The 13201-nt window shown below is 43.5% G+C and overlaps 1 protein-coding gene across 1 annotated transcript; it reads right to left on the bottom strand.

Annotated features, from left to right (window-relative positions):
* Window positions 1-7835: 7835 nt before the first annotated feature.
* Window positions 7836-8490, bottom strand: LOC123063775 (zinc finger protein 2-like). Its single transcript, XM_044487690.1, has 2 exons — window positions 8419-8490; window positions 7836-8347 (listed from the first exon to the last, which is right to left on the bottom strand). Exons 1-2 carry the CDS (start codon window positions 8488-8490, stop codon window positions 7952-7954), a joined length of 468 nt encoding a protein of 155 aa, XP_044343625.1. The 3' UTR covers window positions 7836-7951.
* Between the last annotated feature and the right edge of the window lie 4711 nt (window positions 8491-13201).

Genomic DNA, 13201 nt, shown 5'->3' with positions numbered 1-13201 from the left:
TAGTTTCAATAATTCATATGGAAAATACATATGGAGATAGTATGTTGTTAGGTGATATTACAGTCATGGAACTAAAGTGTAGCATTCAAACAATCAACAATACTGTTTGCAAAGGATGTCCAGAAATATGTCATTGTTAATGTAAATGATCTTGAAACAGCAAATGATCTTGAAGCTATTTCTTCACTATTACATGAATTTGCAAAGGATGTCCAGTAGATTGTAAAATTCATCCGTTTAGTGCCATATACTAACATGTTAATTACGGTAACTCCAAATCCTAATCAAGCAGAATTGAGCAACTAATAGCAATTCTCTGTTCTTGAAACAACAATCCATGAACATTAACCAAATGCCTGCTACTTGTGTTGTTCATGAACAGCAACCCATGTACCTTAGTTTGTAATTTACAAAGTGGTCTACTGCACTGAATAATCAAGATACCACCGAGATCTACTTCGGGTTGACTTCCAAAGAACTGGAATTTCTGGAGTAAAATGAGAGACGAAGGGAGGGGGAGGGGGGTCTGGAGGAAGTGACCTCGAGGAGGCGCTCGCGGGCTCGTTGTAGTAGCCGAGAGTGCCCGGTGCGGCGCGTGGAAGCCGGCGCGGCGCAGAACCCGGCGCACGGCAGCCGGATGATGCCCGGCGCCGCCAATGAGGACGTCGAGGAGGGGCGAAGAAGGCGAGCAGGAGGAGGACGGGGGCACTGATCTGTGAGGTGAGGGGGGAGGGGGAGAGGGCGTAGGCCGCCAGTGAAGGGCAACAACGACGGTGGAGGGCGGCCGGCGGCGGTGGAGGGATCGGGATGGAGAATGGGTAGGTCAGCTCGACCCCTCGATGGGGCTTTTTTTGTTTTCTAAGTTGCGCTCCGGGGCGAGGAACCGGGTTGGAACCCATAGTTTCCAGCGGTTAGGCCCAAATTCTTTAAGCCCGTAACCAATTATACCCAAACTGGTTTTTCTATATACCCAAACCAAACTTGAACCAAAAAAAGCCCAACCCAATAAAACCTCAACCAATTAAGCCTAAAGAAAAAACCAACCCTTTTTAACCAGTTTTAAAAAAACTGTTCTCAGATTTAACTATAGGTGTTTTTTTAATTAGAAATACAGTAGCGGATCAAAATTGGTATTGTACAACTGGGCCGGACATTCTATCTAAAGCGTATTTTATAGCTAAAATAACTAATGTATTTTTCATCTTTTGGAATATTTTATGAAAACATGAATATTTTTAAAGATACGTAAAAAATTCAAATATTGAACTTCTTTTGGAAACGCACATTTTCTTCAAATTTCCGATCCTCTTTTTTGAAAAATACTTTGATTTTGTGAATATTTTTCAAATTTTATGAATATTTTTTCAGAACTGTCAACATTTTTCGAAATTGCAAACATTTTTTTTAAAAGACGAATAATTTATAAAATTTGTGTACATTTTGTTGAAAACATGAGCACTTTTTAAATTTCTAAACAATAAAAGAATGCAAACAGATTTAAAAATTGACGAGCATTATTCTAAAACACAAACATTTTTTCAAATTTACAAATATTTTTCAAATATACTAACATTTTCAGAAAACATTTCTTATTTTCTAGGGCCTAAACATTTTTTGTTGCAATTATTTTCGTTTTTCTTCTCTTTTTGTTAATCCATTTTGCTAATTTTGAACTTTATTCGAACACTCTTCATTGAACATGGTATTCTTTGGAAATTTCTAACCTGCCCCCAAATTTTGGAAGCAAGTGGGCATGCCCATGTTAGGCATCCATGCCTGGTCTGAATGACTTGAAATGATCCCAACTTTTTCCACTAGGTGGGCATGCCCTCATAGGCATCCATGCCAGGTTTGAACAATTTCCGACACCGTATGCAAGTTGCGACACATCGAGCCTTTTTTTCTGCATTTTCTTACCGAGAAAACTCTAGAAAAAAATACAAAACTTGTCGAAAACCAAAACAACTTGTCATGGTGTCTTGAATTTGTCATACGAGGCAATGGAAAAAATTATGTCCATTTCAAGGATGTCGAAAAACAACGTGCTCTCTGGCATACCCTTCTAGCCAACCTAAACATCTTCCGTTGAACATGGTGTTTTCATGGACATCCTTGAAATTACCACAACTTTTGCCACTAGGTGGAGATGCCCATGGTAGGCATCCATGGCGGGTTTGAACTTCTTCCGACACCATATGCAAGTTGCGACTCATCTAGCCATTTATCGACCTTTTTGACAGAGAAAACTTTAGAAATGCAAATCTTGTCGAAAACCCAAGCAACTTCTATTGGTGTCTAGAATTGGTCATACAAGCCCATTGAAAAAAAAAATATTAGGGGCATGGATGCCTACTATGGGCATGCCACCTGCTGGCAAATGTTGGGATCATTTCAAGAATGTCTAGAAAACACCATATTCAACGTAGCGTGTCCGAGTAGTCATCCAGGCCAGGTTTGAAGGAAAAATGTATTTAAATCATAATTTATGTAGATACTTAAAATTGTCATTTTAAGTTTATAACAGAACTAACAAATACAAAATGATAGAACTGAAAACAACAAATGCTTTTTTAAAGCATTTAATAAATAATTAAATAAAAATTATTAAAATCATAATTTAAAATAGTTACTTAAAACTTTTATTTTGGTATTTCAATATTTTGAATAGGTTTCAAAAAATATTAATGTTTAAAAAGGAGAAATGAAAATTAAAAAAAAGATAGGAAACCGAAAAAAATAGAAAAGTAAAAAGAAAATCTTAGGCCTTTCCCAACTAAGCGACGACATTGGTCCTGTTGGGTGACTATTGGAATTTGTTCGGAATTTAGAAAATGTTCTCGTTTAAAAAAAATCACAAATTGGGAAAATGTTCGGGCAAATTTAGAACACTTTTTTTATATCATTTATTTAGTCTCATTTCTGAAAATGTTTTGGAATTTAATATTTTGTCCGTGCTCTCAGAAAATTTTTGTTTTCACAATTTGTTCGTGCTTTTCAAAAAAAAAATTCGCATTTTGACATTCTGAACGATTTTTTAAAGACACAAACATTTTTGAAATTACCTTACAATTTTTTAAAATGCAAATATTTATTAATTTATGAAGAAAATTTCGAAATAACAAACCTTTTCAAAGTTTGAATAACATTTTGAAAGCGTGAGCATTTTTTGAAAAATAAATAAGAAACATAACAGGAAAAGGAAAATACATAAATAAATAAAAATAAATTATGGAAAAAAAGACCAGTTCACAAAGTGTTTCTAAAATCTTTTTAAAATTCCCAGCCCATCCATTACTTAATGTGTCTAGCTTTATATTGGTTACCAAAGTTATCCTGTCACAGTGGTTCTGGACGCACGTAATGTTTTAAGTGATCGTGGGTTCGATTCCCTGCTCGTGCCATCCTTGTTCGCTATTTTTAATCGCATGCCATCCCAGATGGGCCGGCATTTCTACAAAACTAGATACAAATTGTAAAAAGTCCATACTACCCTTTATACATATTGCAAGGGGGGTTGTACCGAAGCGGGACTCCATGAAGAATTGATGCTCCTGAGTGCATATATATAAACTAAAGTTAGGGGGGGGGGGGGGGGACGAAAAATGTATGGCGGGGAAAAGGGCCGAAAATATGGACATGCAGATAAATAAAAGCCAGCCAGCTTCCAATTACTTTTTCTTTTTCGCGCATCGGCTTCCAATTTCATTGAAGTTGATGAATAGTTCATCCACATCGAAGTCCTGGCAGCATCTAAATATGGTTCGGACCGCAGCACCACCAGGTGACAATCCCATCCTCAAACATAACCAAAGTGCCTGATAGCTAGCTACATAACCAAAGTGCCTGATAGCTACACAACTACCCAAAGTGCCTGGAAGAGACACACAAACCAGCAACAAATGACAAGAATACAACACAACGTCCAGTTTCACAACGACCATGGAAACAAAAGCTGCAAAACTTGATCGCAGGTTTTCTTTTCTCGTTCTTTTTGCGAAGGTATATATCTGAGAAATCAACGAGGCAGAATTTGTTGTGAGTAACCTTGGAGTTGATGTCAAAAAAGCCTTGATGTAATTTTTATTATGTTTTGGGTACTTTGTCTTTATAATAAAATTTTGTACTCTCTACGATCCATATTAATCATCACTAATTTAGTACAACTTTATACTAAATCAACGACAGTTTATATACTAAATTAATGACAATTAATACGGATCAGAAAGAGTAATACATGTGAGTCCTTTTTGAGAGAAAAAACTCGGAGACAAGGGAAGACCATAGGTAATATTTTGGATGCTATGCAACAGAGTAGTATTGACCGCTCGACTATCAGGCAGAAGATGAATGAACTAGATGAGCTTTTATACAGGGAAGAGATGTTGTGGTTGCAGCGCTCGCGTATAACTTGGCTCAAGGAGGGGGAGAGGAATACCAAGTATCTTCACCGGCGTGCTATTTGGCGTGCTAGAAGAAATCATATCCAGCGACTGAGGAAGGGGGACGGCTCCTGGTGTTCTGTCCCTTCAGATATGGAGTGTATGGCAGCATCCTATTTTAAAGAGGTGTATACAAAGGATCCTACATTACAGCCAGAGGTGATGCTAGATAGCATAGCAAGTAAGGTAACGAATGATATGAATGTGAAGCTTTGTGCCCCATTTACTGAAAGAGAAGTGTCCGACGCGTTGTTTCAAATTGGTCCGTTGAAGGCACCAGGTCCGGATGGTTTTCCAGCTCGTTTTTTCTAACGTAATTGGTTGGTGTTGAAGGAAAAGGTTGTGGAAACAGTTTTGGAATTTTTTGTGACCGGAATCATGCCAGATGGGGTCAATGATACGGCAATTGTTCTCATCCCAAAGGTGCAACATCCAATCACCCTCAAGGATTTTAGGTCAATTAGCCTTTGCAATGTCATCTATAAAGTTGTTTCGAAATGCAGGGTCGACTCATATCTGACAACTCAATTATTGCTTTCGAATGTGTGCATTACATTCAGTCTTTGAAGGAAGGGGCTCCGGATTTTTGTGCATACAAATTGGATATATCTAAAGCCTACGATCGCGTTGACTGGGATTTTTTGGAGAAAGCCTTAATTAAGTGGGGTTTCTCCCATACTTGGGTTTCTCGCATTATGGCTTGTGTTAAGTCTGTTAATTACTCGGTGAAATTCAATGGCAAGTTACTGGAATCATTTACGCCGACACGGGGTCTTCGTCAAGGTGATCCATTGTCTCCCTTCCTCTTCTTATTTGTTGCTCATGCCTTGTCTGCTCTAGTGAATAAGGCCATTATAGAGGAAGGTTTGGAGCCGGTGAAGATTTGTCGCAGGACCCCAGGGATCTCTTACCTTTTATTTGCGGATGATTCACTTCTATTTTTTCGAGCCTCGGGACAGCAAGCGGCAGTGGTAAAAGGTTTGTTGAACACTTATGCGTCATCGACGGGGCAAATTATAAACCCCTCAAAGTGTTCCATCCTTTTCTCTGACAATTGCTCAATGACAGTCATGAATGAGGTGAAGGATATTCTTGAAGTAACTCAGGAGGTTTTTGACCCTAAGTATCTAGGTCTTCTGGTCCTAGATGGGAGAATGCATAAGGGAAGATTTGAATCTATACTAGAGAGGTTAAGCAAAATTCTGGTTGATTGGAGTGAACAATACATGTCTTCTGGGAGTACGGAGATTTTGATTAAGTCTGTAGCTCAGGCAATACCCACTTATGTGATGAGCGTATTTCGACTGCCAGCGTCGATTTGTGATGAAATGACTCGCTTGATGCGACAGTACTGGTGGGGTGTTGATAAGGGCAAAAGAAAAATGTCATGACTGAGTTGGGATAAGATGATTTTGCCAAAGTCCAAGGGTGGCATGGGATTTAGAGACATGCGTGCCTTTAACCAAGCTTTGTTGGCCAAACAAGCTTGGCGTTTACTCGAGTTTCCAGATAGCTTATGTTCTCGGCTACTTAGGGCGAAGTATTTCCCTAATGGAAATCTCATGGATACGGTGTTTACAGGTAATGCTTCCGCTGTTTGGAGAGGAATTGAACATGGGCTTGAGCTTGTAAAGAAGGGTTTCATATGGAGGGTGGGGTGTGGCTCTCAAATCCGTACTTGGCGTGATCCATGGATTCCTCGGGGTCTGTCCTTTCGGCCAGTCACACCCAAACGTAATTGTCGACTAAACCGATTCTCGGATTTTTTGAACGGCAATGGGGTTTGGAACCCACAGCTGGTCAGAGAACACTTTTGGCCTTTGGATGTTCAGGAAATTTTGAGAATCCGGACTTCTCCGCGAAGCCGTGAGGATTTCATTGCTTGGCAGCCAGAGAGGAACGGTAGATTTTCTGTTCGAAGCGCCTAGCATCTAGCTATGCAGCATCATGAGGAGCTTCATGCTGGTGAGGCTTCTAGCAGTGAGCCTGATGGAAATAGGCCTATATGTAGACCTGGCCATGGGCAGCCCGGCCCGAAAAAGCCCGACCCGTCTCGGCCCAACGCTGCTCCCGGGCCGGGCTTAGTCCTAGATTTTTAGCTCGGTGGCCTGGCCGGGCCGGGCCCATCATTTTTGCAGTTTTCTAAAGGGGCCCGGCCCGAGGCCCGGCGGGCTTTTGCATGTTTGGGCCGGGCTTGGGCCCAAAAACTAGGCCTGATGGCCGGGCCGGGCCGGGCTCGGGCCCAGGTTTTATGGCTCGGGCTTGGCTAGGCCCGGCCCGAGGTTTGGCCAGGTATACCTATATGGAACCTGATTTGGCGGGCTGGAGTGCCGCAAAAAATGAAAATTCTTGCATGGAAGGCGGTTACTGGGGCACTAGCTACCCATAAGTGCATGCAATATAGGCACTTACGTACTAGTGCTACTTGCCCACTTTGTGGATTAGAAGAGGACAATTCTTTCCATGCACTAGTTTCGTGTACAGAGGCAAAGGCGTTGTGGAATGGCATGCGTTCTAGGTTGCCTTTGCCCGGGAATGAGTACTTGCTGGACAATGGAGAAGAGTGGCTGCTCAACGTACTTGCAAATTGTTCGGACGAAGTGCGGGATATGATAATTATGTTGGTCTGGCGAGTGTGGCAAGTTCTTACAGATTTAACACATGGTAAGGAAGCTGCTCCGGTGGAGGTCTCAGTAGAGTTTCTGGACAGTTATTTCAGATCAATTCAGCAGGCAAATAAATATAGTACAGAAGAGATTGTGAAAGGAAAAATGGGGAAGGAGGAGTGGTTGACGGTACCAACTAAGAAACCACAAGCGCTGTACAAACCGTGGCCACCGCCGATGCCGGGCAAGGTAGCTTTATCAGTGGATGGCTCCTTTTCGACAGAAGACGGGTCAGCAGGTTCAGGCATGATACTTCGGAACTGGGACGGGAGTGTTATTTTCTCGGCACACCGTCACTTATTTCATTGCAACGATGCTCTTGAGGCGGAGCTACATGCTATAATGGAGGGGATGGCACTGTCTGTCGAGCATACTACTCTTCCGGTAGTTGTTCAATCGGATTCAACGACGGCACTATCTATTCTAACTTCTAATGAGTTGGACCGATCGGCATATGGGCATCTCATCTTAGAGACTAAGGATCTGATGGTAGGAAGGGAGTTTATTCCTATGAAAATTTCTAGGGACCAGAATAGAGTAGCAGATTATCTGGCAAATTATGATAGAACTAATCATAGTACGGCTTGTTGGCTTCGCAGAGGCCATCCATGTATAGCTGAACTTTTGTCGGCTGATTGTAACTCTACATTTTTGGAATAAAACTCCCATTTCACTCGGAAAAAAAGACCATAGGTAATAGAGACCAAAGTATATGTACAGTACGGGACGAACATGCGTGCTTGCAACCGAATACGTGTAGTGCGCGCGCACACACAAACTAGCTAGTTCAAGGAGGATAAGAAGATGGAAAGGAAGATAGTAAAAACGTACACACGAGTTAGCTAATTAAAGCTTGACGTTGAGATCAAGCTGCTGCAACTGCTTCTCGCCGTCGTCATCAAGGCGCGCATTTGGCCATCTCGCCGGCGCATTTGCCGCCGCGGTGGCCGGCCGGTCGCCGTGGTCGGATTGTAGGTAGAGGCGAGGGTTCCAGCTGCCGGCCCGCTCCTTCTTGTGCACATTCTGGTGGCCCCCCAACGCCTGAGACTTGAGGAACTTCTTGTCGCAGAAGAGGCACGAGAACAGCCGCCTCGATCTCGCTTCGCCGTCATGGCCACCAGGGCCGCCGTGGCCGGCAGCGGCGTCTCCTTCAGCCCAAAAGGAGGAGGAGGATGGTGGTGGTGATCTCATGGGGGCCAGCGTCATGGCCACCAGGGCCGCCGTGGCCGGCAGCGGCGTCTCCTTCAGCCCAAAAGGAGGAGGAGGATGGTGGTGGTGATCTCATGGGGGCCAGCGTTACGGCAGAGGGTCACCAACGTCCACCGCGGGTGGGCCCCACCGGCTATAGCCAACCACAGAGGAACACCAGCCCATGAGAAGGACATCGAGGCAGATCATGGCTACAGAGGTGGTGATTCTTGTCTATCATCATCGTGCTTTGTTGATCCTTATTAAATTGTTCAAAGGTCAAAACCGCACCTGAACTATGTTTCCACTACACCAATGATTATGCCCGATCAAGGGGATTGCTGATTTACCTAAAAAGGGGGGTTGTGAGGTTAGTCGAGTCATGGCGATGTGCCGAAACTTCAAATCCATTTCTCGATGATAGATTTACAAAGAGAGAGGGAGTAGCAACAAATCATAGCGTTGGCTCGATGTTTCCGGGCCTCGATGGCGAGGGTGGTGGTCATCTCTTAGAATTAACCTTGCTGTGACGGATCTTCTAGATGCCCTGGAGGATGCCAGTCATCATGGTGGAGCGAAACTTCAGAGGGGTACGGCAGGAGGGCGTGACGGTGAGTTCCGGCAACTTTGTGCGGACCAGAACTTCAATTGCCTGGGAGCTCGGGGCAATGGCGGTTATGCACCTTTTCGTTTAGTTTTTGGAACTATCGATTTGATATTGTGTGTGTGTGTGTGTGTGTGTGTAAATAGGTTGTCAGAATAACATATTTATAAACATGTCACCTCAACATGCAACCATACACAGGAAAAGACACCTCGACAAGCAGTTGTGCGCAGGAAAAAGGCTCTTTATTCCCATTGATTCAATAATTATTTTACCAATATGCAATAATCAGTACAATAAAACTGTATATATTTTCAGTTTCACTTTCAGGCAACCAAATCTCAGTAAAAGATATTTCAGCCAATTCTCACAGGAATGCATGGGTATTCTCTAGTTTCATTGATACACGATTCAAGGAGCATTGATATAGATGTAATCATTTTAGCTATCTAAGAGCATACTCCATGATGGTATGCTATGTACATTTTCCCTTTTGTTTTCCTACTCCAAAGTGCAATCACATATGGCTCGTATTCCGCTTCACCCGCTTTCACCCTCATACTCATGGTGGCATACTCCATGATTCAAGCGTTTTTTTAAAGGAATTTTATTGACTCAAACACCGCGTCGAGACGATACTGAAAACATTGAGTACATACTTGACGTGTGCATAACAAGATGCAAATTGCTAAGCTTTGGTATATATCGCTTTGTTTAAAATGGATTTTTTTTAAAAAATAATTTAGGACCTACTCGCATCCTATTTCATATTTTAGGAAAGTTAAAGTATAAAATGTAGCTATGACACGTGGATCACGTGGATAGTTACGTGGCAGGCTGAAGCCATTACTCTAACGACAATGTGCCAAGTGTTTTGATCAATTGAAGGGCTTAATGACCGGCTATTATCGATAAGGTCAGACTGACTCCAGTAAGGAAGCGGTGACAACAACACATCGACAGCTTGTTGTGGCAACGGTAATGGTCACTCAGTGGTCCAAGGACCTTGATGTATTTTATATTATGTTTGGGCTACTTTGTAGTTCTGATGAACTTTATAATAAATAAACCCAGGACTTCTTCGCAAAAGAAAAGACTGTGATGTACCATCAAAATCTCGACACGTATGCCTAGGTTGCTTATAGTTTTCAAATTGTAGTCCGGACAAAGTCGCACCACTAGAATAGGATCTTCATCAACATCATTAGCATATATAAGTCTTGTCTTTTTGTCCTCTTCATTCAATCTAGCCAAGGTGCCAAGACATGCATGTACCATATGTCGGCACATAACAAGAAAACGTATAGATGGCCAAAAGGAGATGCCTCCACAAACGTACTCATCAGATGTGTCGTCGTCGGTTAGTACGTTCTGACAAGGTCTGAATTATGACTCGGCCTGTCCCGTCATGCATGCCAAGACACACACTTCACTTCAGCTGGCATACTTTGCTCAAGTCTCAACCTCAATCTATAGTATACATCGTCCTTTCTAAGAAATGTACTATGCACCAACTGTGCACACACAGTGCCCGATCTTGGCCTCCTGGACCGCTGGACGTACGACAGCACTGCTGGCTCATCTATCAGCGCTGGCAACGGATACATGCATGATACTATTATACTTAGCACGAAAAGGGATTTATTATTTCCTCTGGTGTTAGCTTTATTCTTACTGGCAAAGTGCCCGTGTTTTGCTATGAAGCTATGTAAAAAGGAGTTAAACCACCAACTTAGGAGATCTTCGGTATCATTGTGTTGTTAACGGTTAAAAAGAGGAGCAAAAATATAACAAATGATCATGCTGGAATTTTCAGAGAACCTTAAGCAATTCTAGTAGGTCATTTGCAAAATAGTAGGACCTTTCCAAGATGTAAAGTTAGATAACATTCCCAGTTCTAAAATATGGGAGAATGGGAATGGAAATTTTGATTTGGAATAGAAACTAAAACCAAGAGAATTATTTTTGAGCTACATTTGTTGAGTTTTTATAGGTGTGTTATGCTGACAAATAATAATGTGTTTGTTTATTTATGTTCGATTGACATGTGCGTAAAAGTACATTTGTTTATTTATGTTCTTAGAAGATTGTTAGCCCCAAATGTAGGTACAAATATATGAGTTTATTTATTATGTTGGCCCCATATGTGAACTCACCACCAACTCCAACCTTTATAAGCAGGAAAGATTTATACTCGTTGAAGTCAAGTGTGTGCTTTACTCGTTTTAGCTTCATTGTTCATCCAGAAAAGTGAGACCATATATATATGTCTGCTATCAGGCATGTCGCTAAGAAAGGAAGACATGAGTGCCTCTAAGTGATACCACATCTAAAGTGATGTTATGTCAAAATACCAGGTTGATCATCATGATGCCTGAGTAGATTCTCTCTCCCGACCCTCTCGCGCCGCCACCCAGGGTGACGCCAGGGGGACCAACTCCTCGTGCCGCCAGCCCTCCCGCGAGGCAGATCTCTGCCGCCGCTGCCGCCGGCACTAGCCGCGGTGGTGGCGGAGCGTGGCGCCTAAAGGGCTAGGGCAGGAGGGAAGCGGCGGATCTCCCATCAGGCGGCTGGGGCGCCTCGCGCGGAGTGTCTTCGTGCGGCAGCTACAGCGGCGTCCTGGCTGTGCGGCGACCGCCGGCGAACCCATGGCTGGCGAGGTCCTCTGGTGGATTCTCCGCCATGCGATGGGCGGCGGCGGTGGCCATGGATCTCGCGTCCCGGCCAGATCCGTCGTGGTTTGGCTATGGCCGGTTGGCGGCGCGTGATGGGGCTAGGGTGGGGCGGCCGGTGGTCCTCAACCGGCTTTCCGACGACACCATACGTCTACATGGCGAGGGTGTGCTCGGATCCAGTCAGCGGTGATATCATGGTGGCGCTACTTCCGTTGTAAATTGCGTCGACTTTGGTCATGGCGGATGATGACGGCATCTCCAACGCCCCCTGTTGAGGCATTGTCGTTGCAAATTGTGTCAACATGATCAGGATGTTTCGGGGGAAACCCTAGATCTGGGTCTATCGGATCAGACAATGACGACGCCTTCCGTGTCGTCCTCCCTCCTGAGGGCATCGTTTTGGAGAAGGAGCTGGCTGGAGGGGACGAGGAGGAGTGGTGTTTCATCTACCGCCTGGCCGGCGAAGAATCCCGGCGACATGTGTTGGATATTTCTTCTTCTAAAAGGACTTCTATATTGCTATGTTCTTTCAACTTGTGGATACCATTTTGATCTAAGTGATCTGGTTCTTACAAAATTGGTGCCTAGCATGTTCGCTTGAAGTTCAAGCAAGCAGAGTATGAACCTATGAGATAGTTTAGATTCTCACTAAATATCATGGTTATTCATTGCAATTTTAGGATCTCATAATGTGATTCCCAATTACTTTTAACTAATATAATTCATATATGATTATTTTCTGTAATGTGTGAAACATTTTCAGGGACCATCTTTCTAATGTTTGATTACCATTTTTTTGACAACTGATTTCAGTACCACTTGTAATAATTTCTTAGGTGATTCCTGGACAATTACACTCCCTATTTTTGGAATTAGTAACACCAATGAGTTAATATAACACTGACATTTTTGGTAGTTTTTTTCTAGCTCTTACATAGCAGATGGGATCATTCACCAGCACACTCAAGCAGAAGCAGCAATAGAAGACACATATGTGCGATGTATTGAAGAGAATGACGTCTCTACAATCTGGACGTTGCCCAGATAGTAGAGATCATAACAACAGGAGAATCATGGGTAAGGTGTCCCTTTCATGTCAATCCTTCTTAGAAGGGATGCAACCTATTAGTAACTGTTGGGGAACGTAGTAATTTTAAAAAAAATCCTACGCACACGCAAGATCATGGTGATGCATAGCAACGAGAGGGGAGAGTGTCGTCCACGTACCCTCGTAGACCGTTAAGCGGAAGCGTTATGACAACGCGGTTGATGTAGTCGTACGTCTTCACGATCGACCGATCCTCAGTACCGAACGTACGGCACCTCCGCGTTCAGCACACGTTCAGCTCGGTGACGTCCCGCGAACTTACGGTCCAGTAGAGCTCGGGGTATAGTTTCGTCAGCACGATGGCTTGGTGACGATGTTGATGAAGCTAGCGCAGCAGGGCTTCGCCTAAACACCGCTACAGTATGACCGAGGTGGATTATGGTGGAGGGGGGGCACCGCACACGGCTGAGAGAGATCTTTGTGATCAACTTGTGTGTCTAGAGGTGCCCCCTGCCCCTGTATATAAAGGAGCAGGGGGGAGGCCGGCCGGCCCTTGTTGGCGCGCTTAGGAGGAGGAATCC

The sequence above is a fragment of the Triticum aestivum genome, chromosome 3A (genome assembly GCF_018294505.1).
Source record: "Triticum aestivum cultivar Chinese Spring chromosome 3A, IWGSC CS RefSeq v2.1, whole genome shotgun sequence".
In the NCBI taxonomy this organism is placed as follows: domain Eukaryota; kingdom Viridiplantae; phylum Streptophyta; class Magnoliopsida; order Poales; family Poaceae; genus Triticum; species Triticum aestivum.
The sequence above is the reverse complement of the archived record's forward strand: the minus strand, read 5'-3'. Positions and strand labels throughout refer to the sequence as shown.